The sequence below is a fragment of the Nannobrachium achirus genome (assembly GCF_963921795.1).
Source record: "Nannobrachium achirus genome assembly, chromosome: 12".
NCBI lineage: Eukaryota > Metazoa > Chordata > Actinopteri > Myctophiformes > Myctophidae > Nannobrachium > Nannobrachium achirus.
In genome coordinates this window covers 45,687,134-45,704,683 of record NC_137832.1, presented here as the reverse complement: position 1 = coordinate 45,704,683, position 17,550 = coordinate 45,687,134, and the positions used below count along the sequence as shown (strand labels likewise).

The window sequence follows — 17,550 nt, the reverse complement described above, 5'->3', positions numbered from 1 at the left end:
TGTTACACACTGTTACAGGACCTCGGTTCAGTTCAGTGCAGTTTATTTTCAGCACTTTTGGACAACAAAATACAGTAATAGACAATAGCCAGTAAGTGTCTGTGTAATGTACTTCACAATCTCAAAGGTTGTCGTCTTGTCGAGTCAGTTTGACATAATAAGGTGTCGAAGATGCCGAAAAAGGGGACAGGGAGAAGCATCATGCTTATCGAGCCATATACGCCTGGCTCAGTTTGCATAAATAAATTAAATTGCCACATGCAGTGTTTACAGCACACTTCAAGAATATATAATTAACATGATGTTTTTGCAGAAATACATACAGTCAAGTCAAGTCTCTCGAGTCAAGTTTGCAAAGAGCTAGAGGGAGCACACGTGTCAGATGGAATGGACATTTTAAATTTTCCTTTTGAATTGATAAATATGAATGCTTTGTGGATAATCATCGGCTAGCCCACACCACAAGGACAGTCCGTGAGATGATCTCAGCCTCCTCAGAAAGAATAACCTACTCCAGCGGTGGCAGTAGTCGTGAATGAATCTATCCTCACCCCTGCTGTGACAATAATTGCAGCTTACTGGGGGACCTGATGGTACCGACAATTACCGGCATATACTGTGACCTGATTACTTACAGTACCTACTTCTCATATGGCCGTGCCTGACAGGATAGTACATACTCCCTGTATTAGGACACTGCCACAATTTTACCAATTTATTTTGGCCAGACAAATAAATGCTGATGCCTAGTTGGCCTTTCATCAGAGTATGAAGAGCTCTGATAAAGGCCACTGAAGTGTGTCATTCTGCGAAGGAGCGTTCAACTTTCTGTGTTCGCCTCTGCCGGTGCTGAAGTACAATTTCAGCTTGAAGAATAAGAAAAATACCTGGGTGATTAAAAAGAAACTACCCACATAAAATACTGGAGCTCTCCGAGTGCACCAGTATTTTATTTGCGTAGTCTTTTGATACAGAATACGGCTTAGCAATTTTGGCAGACGTCACAGCTGGTAGTAGTCTGCGTATCAAGGCCTGCCACGACTCTTAAGTTATAACACCACTTTGAACCTGGTGTCCCTACTTTGGGTAAAAATAGTAAAAATATTTCACTATGTTTTGAAAAGAGCAATCTTTTTTAGTACTTATACCTTTAACTGGCTGAAGTGTGGTGGACTGCTCTTTGTGACAAATGCAGCTTGCGTGGAAATATTTGCCTATTTTTGCAGAATCTGGAATGTTTTTTTTTTTTTTTTAAAGTTAGCTAGTTTAAAATTCTGGACCATTTGCCACGCCCACGATTGGCTGTCGCTTGGTGTCACTTGAATCTGTTGCTGCTCATTTGCATAACCTTTGAATTCTCTCAACGTTTTATTGCCGCCAAATTGGCCTCGTCACCACGTCGCTAATGAATGCCTGCCGTTGGCTGTGTTGCTTGTGCTGTGAGCACAGGTTAAAGGGATATTCCACTTTCAAAAAACTTGTTGTCATTGTATGGTCTAATCAGGCTTGTATGAACACCCTGAACAGTTTTTAATTTTCTTCATTCAGTATTTAGATATGTGATGTAAATGTTAACAGGCCCTCCAGGCTCAGGGCCTCTCCCCACACACACTCATTGTAAATTCAAACTCCATTTTAACCATGATAGATTAATTAAAAACACCCATTATTTTTTCTAGTGACTCATACTACCCTCCTAATACGTGAGCAGGCCGTGTTTTTTCCATAACGTTTTTCATGTATTTTTAATAATTCTTTGGGAAAATGGAAAAAATTAAATACAATAAAAATATATAAAAAATACATGAAAAACGTTATGGAAAAAACACGGCCTGCTCACGTATCAGGAGGGTAGTATGAGTCACCAGAAAAAAATAATGGGTGTTTTTAATGAATTTATCATGGTTAAAATGGAGTTTGAATTTACAATGAGTGTGTGTGGGGAGAGGCCCTGAGCCTGGAGGGCCAGATAACATTTACATCAAATATCTAAATATTGAATGAAGACAATTAAAAACTGTTCAGGGTGTTCATACAATCCTGATTAGACCATACAATGACAAAAAGTTTTTTTGAAAGTGGAATATCCCTTTAAAAGGGTTAAAAGTGACAAGACATAGAGCTGTAAAAAGTTAATTTACGAAGGCTATCCTAGCACACGTTGAAACTGAAAACAACTTCAAGCAAACACTGAAATATCCAGTTTAAGAGAGAGACAGAGAGAGAGAGAGAGAGAGAGAGAGAGAGAGAGAGAGAGAGAGAGAGAGAGAGAGAGAGCGAGAGACACACAGAGAGAGAGAGAGAGAGGAAATATTGTCTGCACAACAGACCACTGCTGGACAAAGATGCTGTAAATGAAGGAGCTATAAATACTGTAGGTGTCTGTCCATCTAATCTCCATATACCGTATTGTAATGTAAGTGAGTGAGTCCTTGCGCGTTTGTGCGTGCGTACGTACTGTATGTGCGCTGCACAGCATGTGATAATGGGAATCCAGTGTATCATTCCCAGAGGGGGGAAAATAAAAAGAATACATGTTGTGGTGGACATTGCTGCAGCCTTGGTGTGGGTCAGAGTAATCACTACTCTGAGCCTCCAGCTGAAGCCAGCAGGGACCTCTACTGGAGGACTCCATAATGACTGCATACATGCACCACTGGCCAGTGGTGTAAAGTAACAAAGTACATTTACTTAAGTACTGAACTTAAGTACAATTCTGAGGCACAGTATTATGTACTTTACTTGAGTATTTCCACATGTTTACTTTTACTCCACTACATCTCAGATGCAAATATTGTACTTTTACAGACTACATTTATTTGAAAACTTTAGTTACTAGTTACTTTGCAGATATACTGTAAATGATAATCTTACAACCAGTAAGACTAAATGCGAGAAGTCTCTGCGTGTGTGCGTGTGTGTATGTATGTATGTAATCCGCGTATCTCGAGAACCATTCGTCCCACCGGCTTCAGATTCGGCACGCGCGTTCCCCGCCGCGGCGCGAAGTGCTGTGCCCGGCCTCGACCCGACCCGATAAGCGGTTTTCCCGAACCGGCGCGAAACTTTCGGAATCACCATATGCGGAGCTGATTGTTGACATCAGGCTGTTCCGGAGGAAATCGGTGCAAGCGCTGACTCATTGTGACATCACTTCTTAAAAGACTCTTGACATCACGTACGCCTGATGAGTCAACAAAAAATCTCTGAGTGTGTATTAGAGATCTCCATGATATGGGCATAAAATGGGCATAAATGGACACAGGAGACAGGAATCACAAAGACCTCCATATACGTGCATAAAAGGGACACAGACAGACAGATACATATTCATATATGGGCATAAAATGGACGAGATATCCATATATGGGCATAAAATGGACGCAGACAGACAGATACAGAAATCTCCATATGTGGGCATAAACAAATAATGGTCAAAACAGGTCCTATGACAACAGGTATAATGGAGTTTGCATTAAAGGGTGGGGCATTCATTCCCTATTTACATCGTTCCTGAGTAGGCCGGTCCTCGTCTAGACACTCGGCCGACCGTCCGGCAGATACAGAGATCTCCATATATGGGCATAAAATGGACGCAGTCAGACAGATATCTCTATATATGGGCATAAATGGACACAGGCAAACAGATGGTCAAAACGGGTCCTATGACAACAGGTATAATGGGGTTGCATTAAAGGGCGGGGCATTCATTCCCTATTGACATCGTTCCCGAGTTGGTTGAATTCCAGACTTTTACTTTTTCTTTACTTTCTTACTATTTCTATATTGGAGTATTGATTACTTGAAAATGTAGTACTTTTTCCACCACTGCCACTGGCCAAGCTTGTGTGGGAGCAACAAAACAAGATCGCTAAGTCGCTAATATCCAACAGTCTCCATGCTGACTGGCTGCTTGAGCATTTTCCCTAATGGGCATAAGATGAGAATGTACTTTTTTGTTGGATTTTTTAAGCCAACATGTGGTGATATTTACAACGCTGTCATCTTGATCCAAATAACAAACAGTCCAGCGGAGCAGATAAAAGCCTGAGCAAAATGTGTTGTGCGCCAGTATAATGCACCAAAAATAGCAGATGTACAAGCCCACAACATGTCATGCTGTGACACAATGTTGTGACACAATGTTGTCACGATCATGATGACCATTTTCACTATTTTTGAGCGGTGCTAACCACTCCCATATGTGACTGTGTGTATGTCCATGTGGGGAAAATAAGTATTCATAAGTACTCCATTACATAGAATGGCGAAAATTGCAGAATGGAGAGGTCTTTTCTCTCCCTTTTCTGATTGGACAATATAATGGATTTGAGGATTGATCAAGCTTCACGTGGTATTCTTCAGGAACAGTATTTTTTTGTGTGAAGTGTGATGTGAGAGCACTGCTCACTTCACACGGGTGTGATTTTTGAATGAAGTATTTAAATATGTATGAAATGTTTTCAAGAGATGAATTAACAGCTTAACTCATTCCCTGCCAGGCCCGATAGTCCCGAGATTATTCCAATGTCTTTCCCCGCCAGGCCCGATAGTCCCGAGAATTAAAAAAAAAAAAAAAAAAAAAAAAATCAAAAATTTTTTTTTTCAAAAAAATTTTTTGACCCCCAAAAATGGAGTAGGCATGATAGCAATCGCGAAATTGCATGTTTAACCCCCATAGCAACCCCATCTTTCAAGCATGGCAGCCATTTTGGCAGCCATCTTTGTTAAACATAGTGGCTGTTATCTCATGAATGCCTGAACGGATTTCCATTCGGATTTTTTTGTTTGAAAGCTGTGAGCAATGTGGACACACGTGGTGCATTATCTAGGCATGGGTGTGCATGATCCGTGCACACCCAATTACATGGAAGTCTATGGAGACGAATGGCAGGTGGGAGTACGGAGGTATGTTAAAATGGCGGTTTAATGGAAAGGATTCTGACAATTATGCAAAATATTGCGATTATTTCAAATAATCGTGATTTGGCAAGTATGCAATAATTGTGACAGCCCTAGACGCAATGTGACAAGCTGTGATATGCTGCGACAGATCGTGGACTTGTAGATTGGCCTGTAGATCATCTTTTTTCACAAAAGTATAATAATGGAATACAATGCTGCTGTTACACATACTGTAAGAGACCTGTTTCTTTGATTCAAAGGGGGAACTGAAAAGAAAGTAGGCACAAATCGTAGGCACCCTTTCCAAATGCACAAAAAGTCATCAAGAACATTACCACTTGCTTTGTTCTGTTAAAAGAAATCAACGCATACTCCTACAACAGTCAAAATCAATAGTGACACAATTCGGTTCAACCTTGACAGCTGCTACAAAAGAAGCCTGGTGCCAGGCTGAAACAAACTTCTAGTCCTCAATTATTAAAATGTCGTTGCACTGTGTGTGTGCCGTCTTTTCCAGTGGCAAGTCAACCTCATCTTTTGTGTCTAAGCACCCTTCCCCACAGCTCGTCAATCAAAATAAGCGTACATGTGTGACAGGCTTTCGAACATTAATTCCAACAACCGGCGTCACTTCTAGAATGCTTTGATCAGGGACAGATGTATTGCTGAGGAACAGCAGGGACAGTCTTCCATAGGGAATGCACATTGTGTAGGCACTGGCAGCGTGAACACTGCGGGGGGTGGGGCATTGTGCCTGCTTTTCTATCAGGCTCATTACACAGCGGAAGCTTCTTCTGAGAAAACGAATAGAGTCAAGGTTCTGTTAAGTGGAGGCACATATCGGTGGTTTCTTAGGTACTTTAGTCCTTTTATGAGTACATATTATTCTAACTAGAATTCTATATCTCTATATGTCTCTCTCTCTCTATGTATGAATAAATAGGTTTAGGCAAGTAAGAGTAAACTTTACGTTTATAATGCCTTATTGTTCAGACCAAGATTTATAATTTACAAAAAGGCACACATGGACACTAATGGATGCGGCTTCATAGCCTATTTGGAAAATCTGAATTTCTAAGCTATGGAACAACAGCCATGGTCCATAAAATAGGCCTCGCCTATAACAACAGCAACAGATATCTTACAGCACAGCACCGCCAAAGTTGATATTCGTTGCTGACTCTGACTGCTGTGTGCAGTCTGCACTTGCGGGGGAGAGAGGAGCGCTTCAGCTCTGACTGAGCACAGTGACACCACATAACCCCCCGGCTCCACTGCAGCCATCGAGCGTCGCATCAGCATCAACGCTGGGAGCGTTCCCTTTTTAATTAATGAAGGGTGCCGGCGTCGGACGCACAATTCGCCCCTGTTCCTTTTTTGATGCAGTCCGACGCCGGCACGACGCCGTCTTTTTGGTGGAGCCCTGGGATAAGGGATGATCAGGACAGGCATCACGCATGCTTGCATGCCGATGTCACTATGCCGTGATTATTTAAGCGGAGCAAATACATATTACCCTAGGGCTCCACCAAAAACAGGGGCGATTATCTAGTGCTGTCAAATGAAAAAGAAAAAGCATTTGGTCCTACTGATACAGTAGATATCCAAGCCCAAAACAGACATACTGTATGGGCCTTTCATAATAGGGTTCTAAAACTATGCCAAGCTAAACTAGCTAAACTACGCCACAGAAGCACAGGCCTCACCTAACCTTATTCACATTTAAGTCCCAGGTTAAGCATTCACACTTGAAAAGCAGAGGTTGACGTCTTTAGAATGGCACTCAACTTTTGGGGATAACCCTGCTCCTGAACAGGGTTTAGGGAGCCCTGGGATGATGGGTCTAGTCCCATCTGTGACCTCACCCATCGCTGTAGATCGGGACTCAGTTACATAGCGTTACTATCCAGGACTTGGATGTCAAAGTAGGAATAGAGGTATTTGACAATCAGTGTTGAACCCGAACACGTTCAATGAACGATCGTGCACGTAATCGTTCATATTTTTAGCCGAATGTGAACGGACCGTTCTTTATTTCCGCTTGATGAAGTGGTTGTTGAACGCACTCATTCTGGCGTTCATGAACGGCGCTCTTTTGCCCGTTCGTGCCGCGACCGCGGTCGCCTCGTCTTTGTATTCACTTTGTATGTAATCGCGCTGCTCGAACGCATCTTGGCTTTACAGTAAATGTTTATTTAGCGCCGGCCAGTGCTGTGTGCGCACATGCAGTGAAATGAGTGCATCGCCTCCTTCTCCTCCTCGTCCAACAGTTACGCATGTCTTCCAAGTTCCAAGTAAAGGCTGACTGCATAACGAAAATAGCAGATCTACAAGCTCACAACGTAGATCTGCTATTTTGTGCACACCGAAACTGCCTTCACAATAAAAGCTTATCAACATTATGACAATGACAGTGCGAAAGGATAACAGATTCAGTGGCATTTCACATTGTAAAGGGGTGCAGGAAGAGTGTGCAGTGGGCACATATTTAAAAATTGTGGGAACCTCAATGTTAAATTGGATTAAATAATTTTGACAAATAATAGCTCAAAGTAACGTATTGAAAAAAAGAGAAAAAAAGGGACAAATCTGAATTTTGAACGGTGAACTGAACTAGTTCATTTTAAAAATTGTGAACTGAACTTTGAACTAGTTCATATAGAAAGAGAACATCCCCAACACTGTTCAAAGTATTTTCCAACGTAACACAAAATCTGACAATATTGAAATAAGATGCAGAAGCACGCTCCTGCTCAGAAGCAATATGTCCAGGTGGTGAAGAAGAGCACACTCTGGTGTTTTTATATAATTGCTTCTATTTTCTTTTCACCGCGGAAAGTCATTTTACATACCGTGCATCAATATAACAGCAGCTCACCAAACCACAGCAGAGGAGAGCATTGTGTGTGCTCATGTCAATATTGTGACAGTTTATCCTATGACATCTGCAATTCTGTCTCTCCGGTGCTGTGCATCAGTGTGACAAGAGAACGTGCAGGACAAACATGCTCCACAATACAATAAGACAGTAAGAAGTAAACACTTAAGCTTGATATTGCTTAGACATCTTTACTTACTGTAGATGCGTGCAGTTGTCCTGATAATAGCCAATATACAGTGTGGACATCCAAACCAGGAGGGAAGACATCAATAGAAAAACAATTCATGACTAAACACAATGTACTCCAACACAGACGAAGCAACGACAACTGAACTCAAAGTGTGAATATTGTAGTGTGAATGCTTGACTGGTGTCAAGAGGTGAGTGTTCACTCCCGGGTTTGAACTTAATATATTCGGGGCGCCCGCTGGCCTACTGGTCTAGGCGCATACCACATAGGCATTGCCACATAGGCATTGATACCTGACGGCGTCGCCAGTCCGATTCCCGATCCGGACGACCTTTGCCGCATGTCACTCCCCATCTCTCCCCCCATTTCCTGTCAGTCAAATAAAGGCATAAAAGCCCTGAAACAAATCTTAAAAAAAAAGAACTTACTATGTTCATGAGGGTCAAGAGGTAATTCTGCACGTGCTCCTTGCCATGGAAGCGCACCACCGAGTCGTCCACTCCCAGGAGAACTTCTATGTTGTAGTCGTCATCCCCAGCATGGCGCCGTCTGCGGACAGTCTGGTTCACCCGACTGGCCACCTTGTCAAGGGCCCTCGCCACATCCAGCACTGGCTCTGTACGGCACAGGGAGACAGATCATTGATTGATTGATCATTTCACTCAGCTACAACAGTCTGATAAGTTCCGTAAACTTTATGTAGTCAGGAACGCTCACGTCAAAGTTGATTTAAACATTTATTGCAACAAATGGAATACAGTTAAACATGGCGTTGAAGTGCTCTGCGTTCGGAGATGTTCCCTGAATTTTGTTCAAGCAGCTTGCTATGCAAAATCAAAGTTAAGCAAAACCCCCATAGGGATAGAGGAGCAGTACAATAGCAATACAATGACATACGGTACATATAAGCTTGAATCAACAGACATAAATCACAAGTATTTGAGCTTATGCCAGACGCTGTGGTGGCGGCTGGGGTGGAGGAGGCAGCTACGGTACCGTAAGCAGCATTTAAAGGAGCTCCCTTACTGAGCGTGAGCTCTGATTGTCACAGTGTGACGTAATGACCAGCAGATCTGTGAATGAGCAATATGAAAGGAGCTGACTGACAGCTGATTACAGCTGGGCGGGCGAGACTCTTGCGTCCTGCATAAACTAACGCTAAAGCTTCATAAAGACCAGGAAAAGATAAGCATTTAAACTTGGCTTCGCTATTTTGGGCATGTCACTAACGGCACAATGCAACGTGATGCATTGTGAGCTTATACATCCACTATTTTCATCATAAAACATGCTTCTCAATAATTTGATTAATCGAAAGATTTATCATAGAATAATCGCTAAGAAAAGTATGGTACTATATTGTTCATAGTGATATCTGGTCATTGTATTTTTAGTGTTCTTATTGAGTGACCCTCCTATTTATTGACTGGAGAGCACTCAACTTTTATTTTTTAAATGTGCTTTATAAATACAGTTGGGTTGGATTTGGAAACAAATACGTGCACGCACGCACGCATACACTTCATTAGTGGCAGTAGAGTGGCAGCAAAGCCACAAGGTGTACCACCTTGTGGCTCACAGTAATCAGAAATGAATACATTTGCATAATGCACTACTGAAAATACACATCAAAGATGCATCTTTACATGCAAATTTACGCATAAATAAACAATATTACAGAAAGTATATAAGTGCCATTAAGTGGTTAACCATAATGGCCTGATTTAACTTTTCTTTCTTTGGAGAGCTCGTGAGAATAATTGTGAAGCCTAATCAGCCCACATGTGTGAATCAAACAAAACAAACAGGATGAGAAGCACATATAATTGTAATGGAAGCAAACAAGCGAGTGGTGAAAAAACAGCTGCACTTCAGCCGCATCAAAAACACCCATTGGTGCTTGTTGGCAGTTACTCAAGTTACTGTACTTAAGTACAATTTTGTAATGAGTTTACATTACTTCAGTATTTAATTTGTTATACTTTATACTATAACTATTTGACAGCTTTAGTTATTATTTATTGTACTTTAGATTTAGATTATTAAAACAAAACTTACATTAACCACTTTTTTACACATTTTACACTCAAAAATTGTCCATCTACAACAACATGTTGCAATGCAACACATATTTTTTTAAAGTTTTACAAAATTAGAAAAAGTGAATACTCTTAAGCGCCATTCCCACTGGGCACAATAACTCTAAAGATAACTCTAACTATGTTGTTCACCATTGTATACATTTTTTTCTTCATAGTTGGTGTGAAGACTGCCATCCACTCGGCTTAGAACAATCTTTAAAACTATATTTTGTTATAGTTATAGTACCGCCCTGAAAATTCACCTTTCAGGGGGCCAGAGGCAGAGGTAGTTATCAATTCAAGACTTTTACTACAGTATACTACATTCCTACATTGCAGTATTTTCCACCACTGCACAGCAGCTGTAATTAATTGTTAGTTTTCACAGTTTTAGCCACGTTCAACTGGGTGTCCCCATTTTTGGCAGGATAAAACAAAAAAGTTAAAACATTTAAAACAATTTAAAAAGAAAAAGACGACAACAGATCTTCTTAAGCTTACAACGCGTCACAATGTGATAATGTTGCGTGCTTGCAAATTGCCCATTTCCTCTATTTGTCTTTTAAAAAGGGGGCTTAAGTGGTTAAATTGTGTGATTATACTTGTGGCTTTCCGGGGGTATATTTAAGTAGTTAATGAGTATAAATGAAGCAATTACATCTATTCATGAGATTGTGTATTTGTGTGTGTGTTTTAGAATTTACATCTCATTTGGTTTTGAAAACAAACATGCAACGCTCAGGGTGCAGTTAAAGTTCAGGGAATCTTTCCACTGAAGTAATTTTATATTATTCATTCAACCACACTTTCTTCAGACCCAGAGTCGTGAAAAATATAAAGTGCGGTGCCAATAATTGTGAAATGAAGCGTTGCGCTATAGTTAATGCAGGACACGGGGGCCGTAACGGGTGTACGCCCCCAGATGTAATCAGCTGTCAGTCTGCTGATTGAAGACGTGTTTCTAATCAGCCACGTTTAAAAAGTGCCAATCACAGGCCATTCTGACAAAGCTGTCCATTTAACCACTTAAACTCTCTATACTTAGTAAACTTGATCCGAGTTGGCTCCTGCACGATTCTTTCCCCTTCTACACAAATTCATACCGTCAGCTCGCAAGTTACTATGAAAAGCTCCACCAGCTGTCAGTCAGTCTGTCCGTCACGTCACACTTTTGGCCCTACTCTTATCTCCGGCACCGTTGCCCCAAATCCATGCCAAATTTGCAAACACACTCCTTGGCTGGCGAACCACAACCTCCGCCCCTGATTTCTCACATGTCCCTCTTCTAGCGCCACCATGAGGTTGCCGACCAGACGGTCGCTTATCTCCCGATTAGGGAGTCTTCCTGATATAGTTGTGTGACCATTGCGAACCTCCAATTTTAGACAAATACTGCCCCCTGACTGAACAGGGATGATATGGGTCAAGTAAATGGTAAGTGGTGGTTTCAGATCATGACAAGTGACCGCCAGTGGGCCAATTACATGAGTTATATTTCGTCGTTGTCGGGTGAAAACCTTGTATGTCCAAAACCGTTTGTTTTGTATTTATCATTTTAAAAATGGTTTAAACTAGTGGAAACAGCCGATCTACAAGCACACAACGCCTCGCTGAAACTTGGAGATACGAGGTTTCTGCCCGACAGTGACGATTTACTTTGTTGGCCGCCCAGCCCCCAAAATGGAACGAAGGCCGACATTTTATTTTACATTTTTTCCTAATGGCCGGCCTGGACCGGCCGTTCGGGAGTTGTCCCGTTTTCTCCACCTTTCTAGTTTAGAGTCTTGCATGGCTCAAATGTTAAAATAAAGAAACAAAGAAAAAGGTACTGTATACCGTTATACATACTCTCAGATCTTTTAAATCACAGCTAAGTAAATTTGCCACTGCCTTTTGTTGAGATTTATTTGATTATTCTTCTGCACTGAAACTTTACCCTCTTATTTTTCTGTTTTATTTGAATTTCTTTTGCCTTTATTTCCCTACATGACCTTCCTCAGGCATGCCTGAAACGTTGCTTCAAATTGCTTTATGTACCGTGGCAGTGTGCAGGTCATTGTTATTGTTAATATGGTTCACTTCCTTTGCACTTTTAATCTAAGTTTGCAGGTATATGTTTTTTACTAATATAAAGCACATTGAAAAACCTTGCTGTTGAAATGTGCTAAACAATACATTTGCCTTGCCTTGCCTTTACTAATCCCATGAGGAACATTAGTTCCAGCTCATACTGCAGCTGATGGCTTTTCAGAAGGTCATTATGAGCACTCGAGGGGGGAGCTGTTAGGGTTAAGTGTCTCTTCAACACACACAATACTGAGCGGACCTGTATATTTTAAAACTGAAATTCAATGTCTTCTTTGGAAGCTCTTGTTAAGATCCTTTTCGACTGACATGGCCCAACACCACAACACTCCACACCGCCCATACGGGGTGTTTCTGCATTGTGCTCCCTGGTATAGGCATATACATGCATATACATTAGGAAAGCATGCTGCTTTCCTAATTCAGCGCCGGCGGCACCAAATTAACTCCATTTGTTGCAATAATGGTTAAATCGATGACGACAGTGTTCCTGACTGAATTGTGCATTAGCAAAGATATGGCTGGTTATATGACAATTGGACTTAGTCACAAATGACATGGCCACAGATTAATTTTTACATTGTTCACTCTACTGTACATAATTTGGCTACATGGTTGTATATCGTCGTTGTCGGGTGAAAACCTTGTATGTCCAAAACCGTTCTTTTTGCATTTATCATTTTAAAAACGATTTAAACTAGTGAAAACAGCCGATCTACAAGCACACAACGCCTCACGCCGCGAGGCGTTGTGTGCTTGTAGATCGGCTGTTTTCACCACTTTTGTGCGACCGCCTTTTATGATGAAGCAGGGCTTTACTTTGCGAAAGAACGTACACATTTGAAACTTGGAGATACAAGGTTTCCGCCCGACAACGACGATATGTCTAATACCTGTATGTCTTACATAAAAACACTCTCCCTTACGATAAGCCTTGTGCCACTTCTCTGCTCGTGTGAATGTATCTTTAACCTCCTGGTAACGAGCTGTGCTCGTTAAAACATGGAACATGATTAAAATGGAGATACTCAGTTCAAGTTCTGTACTTGAGAGGGCCAGGGGCCAATAGGTCTACACTACACAGTGGTGGAAGTATTTAAAGGTGTATTCAGTGATAATGAAAGTGGCCGGGGGTCATCTTGTTCCTTACTGGCCTTACAGCGTGGAAATGTTTAGTTTTTTTTACACCATTATAATGTTCTCGTTTTGATCATTAGACCCAATCATTGAATATCACTAGGCCTACGTCTCCAGCTTCAGGATATGTATGATACTGATTTACTACGAGACTGTGGCATTTTATGAGTTCAGTAGTTTACAATCTAGGCATTTAGCAGACGTTCTTAATTCAGAGCGACTGTGGTTCTCAAAACTTTTATTTTGACCATCATAACTAAACATCATAACTTAACTACGACCATACTCTACCCTGATTGGTCGAGGACTGGCTGGCTACCTCTGAAAACCGAATCTAGCTATGCTCGTAACACGGGCCATGGTGGAAGTCCTTATATGGTCAGCACACATTCTATTGAGGAGAATGAATGGAAAATGTACCAATTATATTTTTATTTGAAAATACATGTTTTTGAAATACAATCACTGAATATACCTTTAAGTAAAAGTAGCAATACCACAATGTAAAATACTTCCCAAAATCTCCAAAATCCTGTATTCAGAATTTGACTGAAAGTCAAAGGTATTGGCATCAAAATATACTTAATGTAACAAAAGTAAAGGTAATCATTCTGCAGAAGGTACCATTTCACAAACGTTTCTTAAATGTGTCAAAACCTTGAACTTAATATTTTCAAATAGTCAGTACAGTAGTTGAGTAAACATACTTAGTTACTTTCCCACCACTGATGGAAAGAGAGAGCTTAGCTCTCCCCTGGCATTACTTTGCTCTCTACTTTTATGGCCAACACCACTTAAACAGCTTATGGCTGAGCGGAGTCCCTCAGGGCTCTATAATAGTGTATTTTCTGTTTTCGCTCGAAATTAAATATCTTCGCTGAAAAAAGCTCACAACGCACCGCAGCCCGGAACGTTGTGTTTGTGATAACCTGATATTATTTGTGAGGATTTCTAATAATCATACTATAAATGCGAGAAATCTCTGTGAGCATGCGTGCGTGCGTGCGTGCGTGCGTGCGTGCATGCGTGCGTGCGTGCGTAGATGTAATCCGCATATCTCGAGAACTGTTCGTCCCACCGGCTTCAGATTTAGCACGCGCGTTCCCCGCCGCGGCGTGGAGTGCAGTGCCGGGCCTCGGCCCGACCCGATGAGCGGTTTTCCTGAACCAGCGCGAAACGTTCTGAATCTCCGTATGCGGAGATGATTGTTGACATCAGGCTGTTTCTGAGGAAACCGGCGCAAGCGCTGACTCATTGTGACATCACATCATAAAAGGCTCTGACATCACGTACGCCACATGAGTCAACAAAAAATGCCATGGTTACGTATTGAATGTCATCAGTATGACCTGTTCTGATGTTCATAGGTGGGCTTAAATGGACACAGGCAAACATATGGCCTGTGTCCATATATGACAACAGGTATAATGGGGTTTGCATTAAAGGGAGAACCGGCACTGTGTCTGCAACACAGTCAGAGGGACAGACAGATACAGAGATCTCCATAATGGGAGTAAAGGGACACAGACAAATAGATACAGAGATGTCCATATATGGGCATAAAATGGATGCAGACAGACCGATACAGATATCTCCAGTCCATATATGAGCATAAGTGGACACAGGCAAACAGATGGTCAATACGGGTCCTACAGAGATCTCCATAAGGGCATAAAATGGACGCTTAGAGACAGATAACTCCATATATGGGCATAAATGGAGACAGGCAAACAGATTGGTCAAAACGGGTCCTGCAGAGACCTCCATATATGGGCATAAAATGGACGTACACAGACAGATATTTCCATATATGGGCATAAATGGACACACGCGAACAGATGGTCAAAACGGATCCTATGACAGGTATAATGGGGTTTACATTAAAGGGCGGGCATTCATTCCCTATTTACATTGTTCCCGAGTTGGCCAGGTCGCCGACTAGACTAGACCAAATGACCACCCTAACGGGGCTGCTCACGGGGAATTCCCGGGGACCACCGACTCCTGGTGCTCCAGAACGGATGCAAAAGTGCTCACGCCCCCTAGTGGAGGACCCCCGCCACTGCAGCGCACATAAAATGCCGTAACTCGGGTTAGGAACAACCAGGAGAGCTGCGGACGTTACCCACGCGTCCGCCTCGGCGACCCCCGGAGCTTTAGGGACCCCCAGGGACCCCCTGGCGCCGCCGCCAAAAAGTGCAAAAATGACCACCCCAACGGGGCTGCTCACAGAGAATTCCCGGGGACCACGACTCCTGGTGCTCCAGAACGGATGCAAAAGTGCTCGCGCCACCTAGCAGCGGACCCCTGCCACTGCAGCCCGCTAAAAAGGCCGTAACTCAGCCACCCAGCGACCGGGGTGACCTGACAGTCGCTTATCTCCCGATTAGGGAGTCTTACTGGTAATAATAATGTTTGTAATAATCATGATATTCTCTTGAGGACATAATCAGCCCAGCCCCCTAGCGAGTGGCAGCAATGATCAATAATGGAATCAAACAAATCTGGTGTGGGATTCATACAGCCGCGTTTGGCGAGCGTTGCTGAAAAAGCCTCCAACTGTAAAAGTAGAGTGTGGGCCATTTTTCACTTCTTCCAGTGATGCTGAGGTGGGCAGACACAGCCAGTGATTGAGTGAGGGGGCAGTGGCGGCCTTAAATAAATAGGGAGAAATGGTTGCCACCTCGGCCGTGCCCCCGGCCCCTACAGTGTTGGGATTGTGGAGCGCATTCCTCCTCCTCGCTGCCGTTCCTGTCATGACACAGGCGGCGGTGGGAGAAGTACTCCGCTTTTTTTCTTTTTTTCTTTTTACTTAAGTAAAAGTAGCAATACCGCAATATAAAAATACTAAAATAACCCTAACCCCAAAATTACTTTACTTTAGAGTAAAAGTACGAAAGTATCTGCATCAAAATATACCAAAGTAAAAGTACTACTGTCATTTATTTTTCCAAATTTGCGAGCTTGGAGATCGGCTATATACAAATAGCAAACGCATAAACTATGTCTAAGTGGTTAACGTATGCTTCGTATTAAAAGTCTGCAAAGTAAACTGATAACTAAAGATGTCCAATACTTATTACTTACTAGTGGAGTAAAAAAAAACGTTTGAATAATTTGCCTTTGAGATGTAGAGGAATAGAACTTAAGGTCTATAAATTACGTAAAAAATGGAAATGCTCATGGTGAAGTAATAGTACCTCCCAAATTGTACTTAAGTAGAGTACTTGAGTAAATGTACTTGGTTACATTCCACCACTGGACACAGGCATTCTTGTGCGGCAGGGCCAACGTGCCCCTCCCCCGACCCCCCAGAGTAAACAGCCTTTCTGAGGTCCCTACTTCAAACGCACAGGACTTCCCCTCAGCGCTGCTTAAGACGGCTACTGTGCCCGAGTCAGAGTCTACCCCCACTGGCTCTCAACGTCGGGTTCGGGGACCCCAGGGGGGGTCCAAATGGGCCCTTGCGGGTCTGTCACTCCGAGAGGGTACAGGCTACAAATGGAACCCTCTCGGACTGAAATGAACACTGGGGATTTTACATGTATATGTATAGATTTGGGTCCCAGAGATATTTATCATTATAATTTTTTTTTATCAAACAGGGGTCTAATGCAGTGGTTCTCAACCTTTTCAGCGCGAACCCCAAAATAATCATATTTTAACTGGGGACCCCCCCCCACCCTGACGAGTACTAAGAGTTGAGGCATTACATTTTATACAACACAGTTGCGAGGCGTTGTGAGCATGTAGATCTGCTATTTTCACAATTTCTGCATCTAATATTTGACAACCAATGTTTAATTTGTCATTTTAGAGGTATTAAAAAGTCCTTAAATTGTCACTTTAGAAATTTACATAAACCCTCTATACAGTGAGAAAATTAAGTTAATCATCTGGGAACCCCCCAAAATAATTTGGGGAACCCCCTGGGGGTCCCGACCCGCAGGTTGAGAACCACTGGTCTAATGTATATCAAACTAGGGGTCCTAATAACAATTAAAAATGAAATAAAAATAAAGAAAATAAAAAAATACGTTAAAAATCATTGAATCTACACTGTAAAATCCTCAGTGCTTAACTCTGAGAGTGTACGAATGGAAACGCCTGGTGGGCCCCAGACCCAATGTTGAGAACCACTGGTCTACTCTACCCCACCCCTACCCACAGCCCGGTCCCAGGGGAGTGCTGCCTGGCAGCGGCCGCAGCCAGGGAGCTGTATGGGCAGAGGCTCCGTAGCACAGTGTTTCTATCCCTGCATGCATGGGGAC

At 42.4% G+C, this 17,550-nt stretch overlaps 1 protein-coding gene across 1 annotated transcript in view; it reads right to left on the bottom strand.

The window, feature by feature from the left end:
• adamts3 (ADAM metallopeptidase with thrombospondin type 1 motif, 3) overlaps positions 1–17,550 on the bottom strand; it is a gene marked incomplete at its 5' end in the record, with an annotated part of 177,804 nt that overhangs the window by 92,614 nt on the left and 67,640 nt on the right. Inside the window, one exon of the mRNA XM_080739631.1 lies at positions 8,405–8,592. Within this exon, the coding sequence (XP_080595757.1) occupies positions 8,405–8,592 (188 nt within the window). The remainder of the gene's footprint in view (positions 1–8,404; positions 8,593–17,550) is intronic.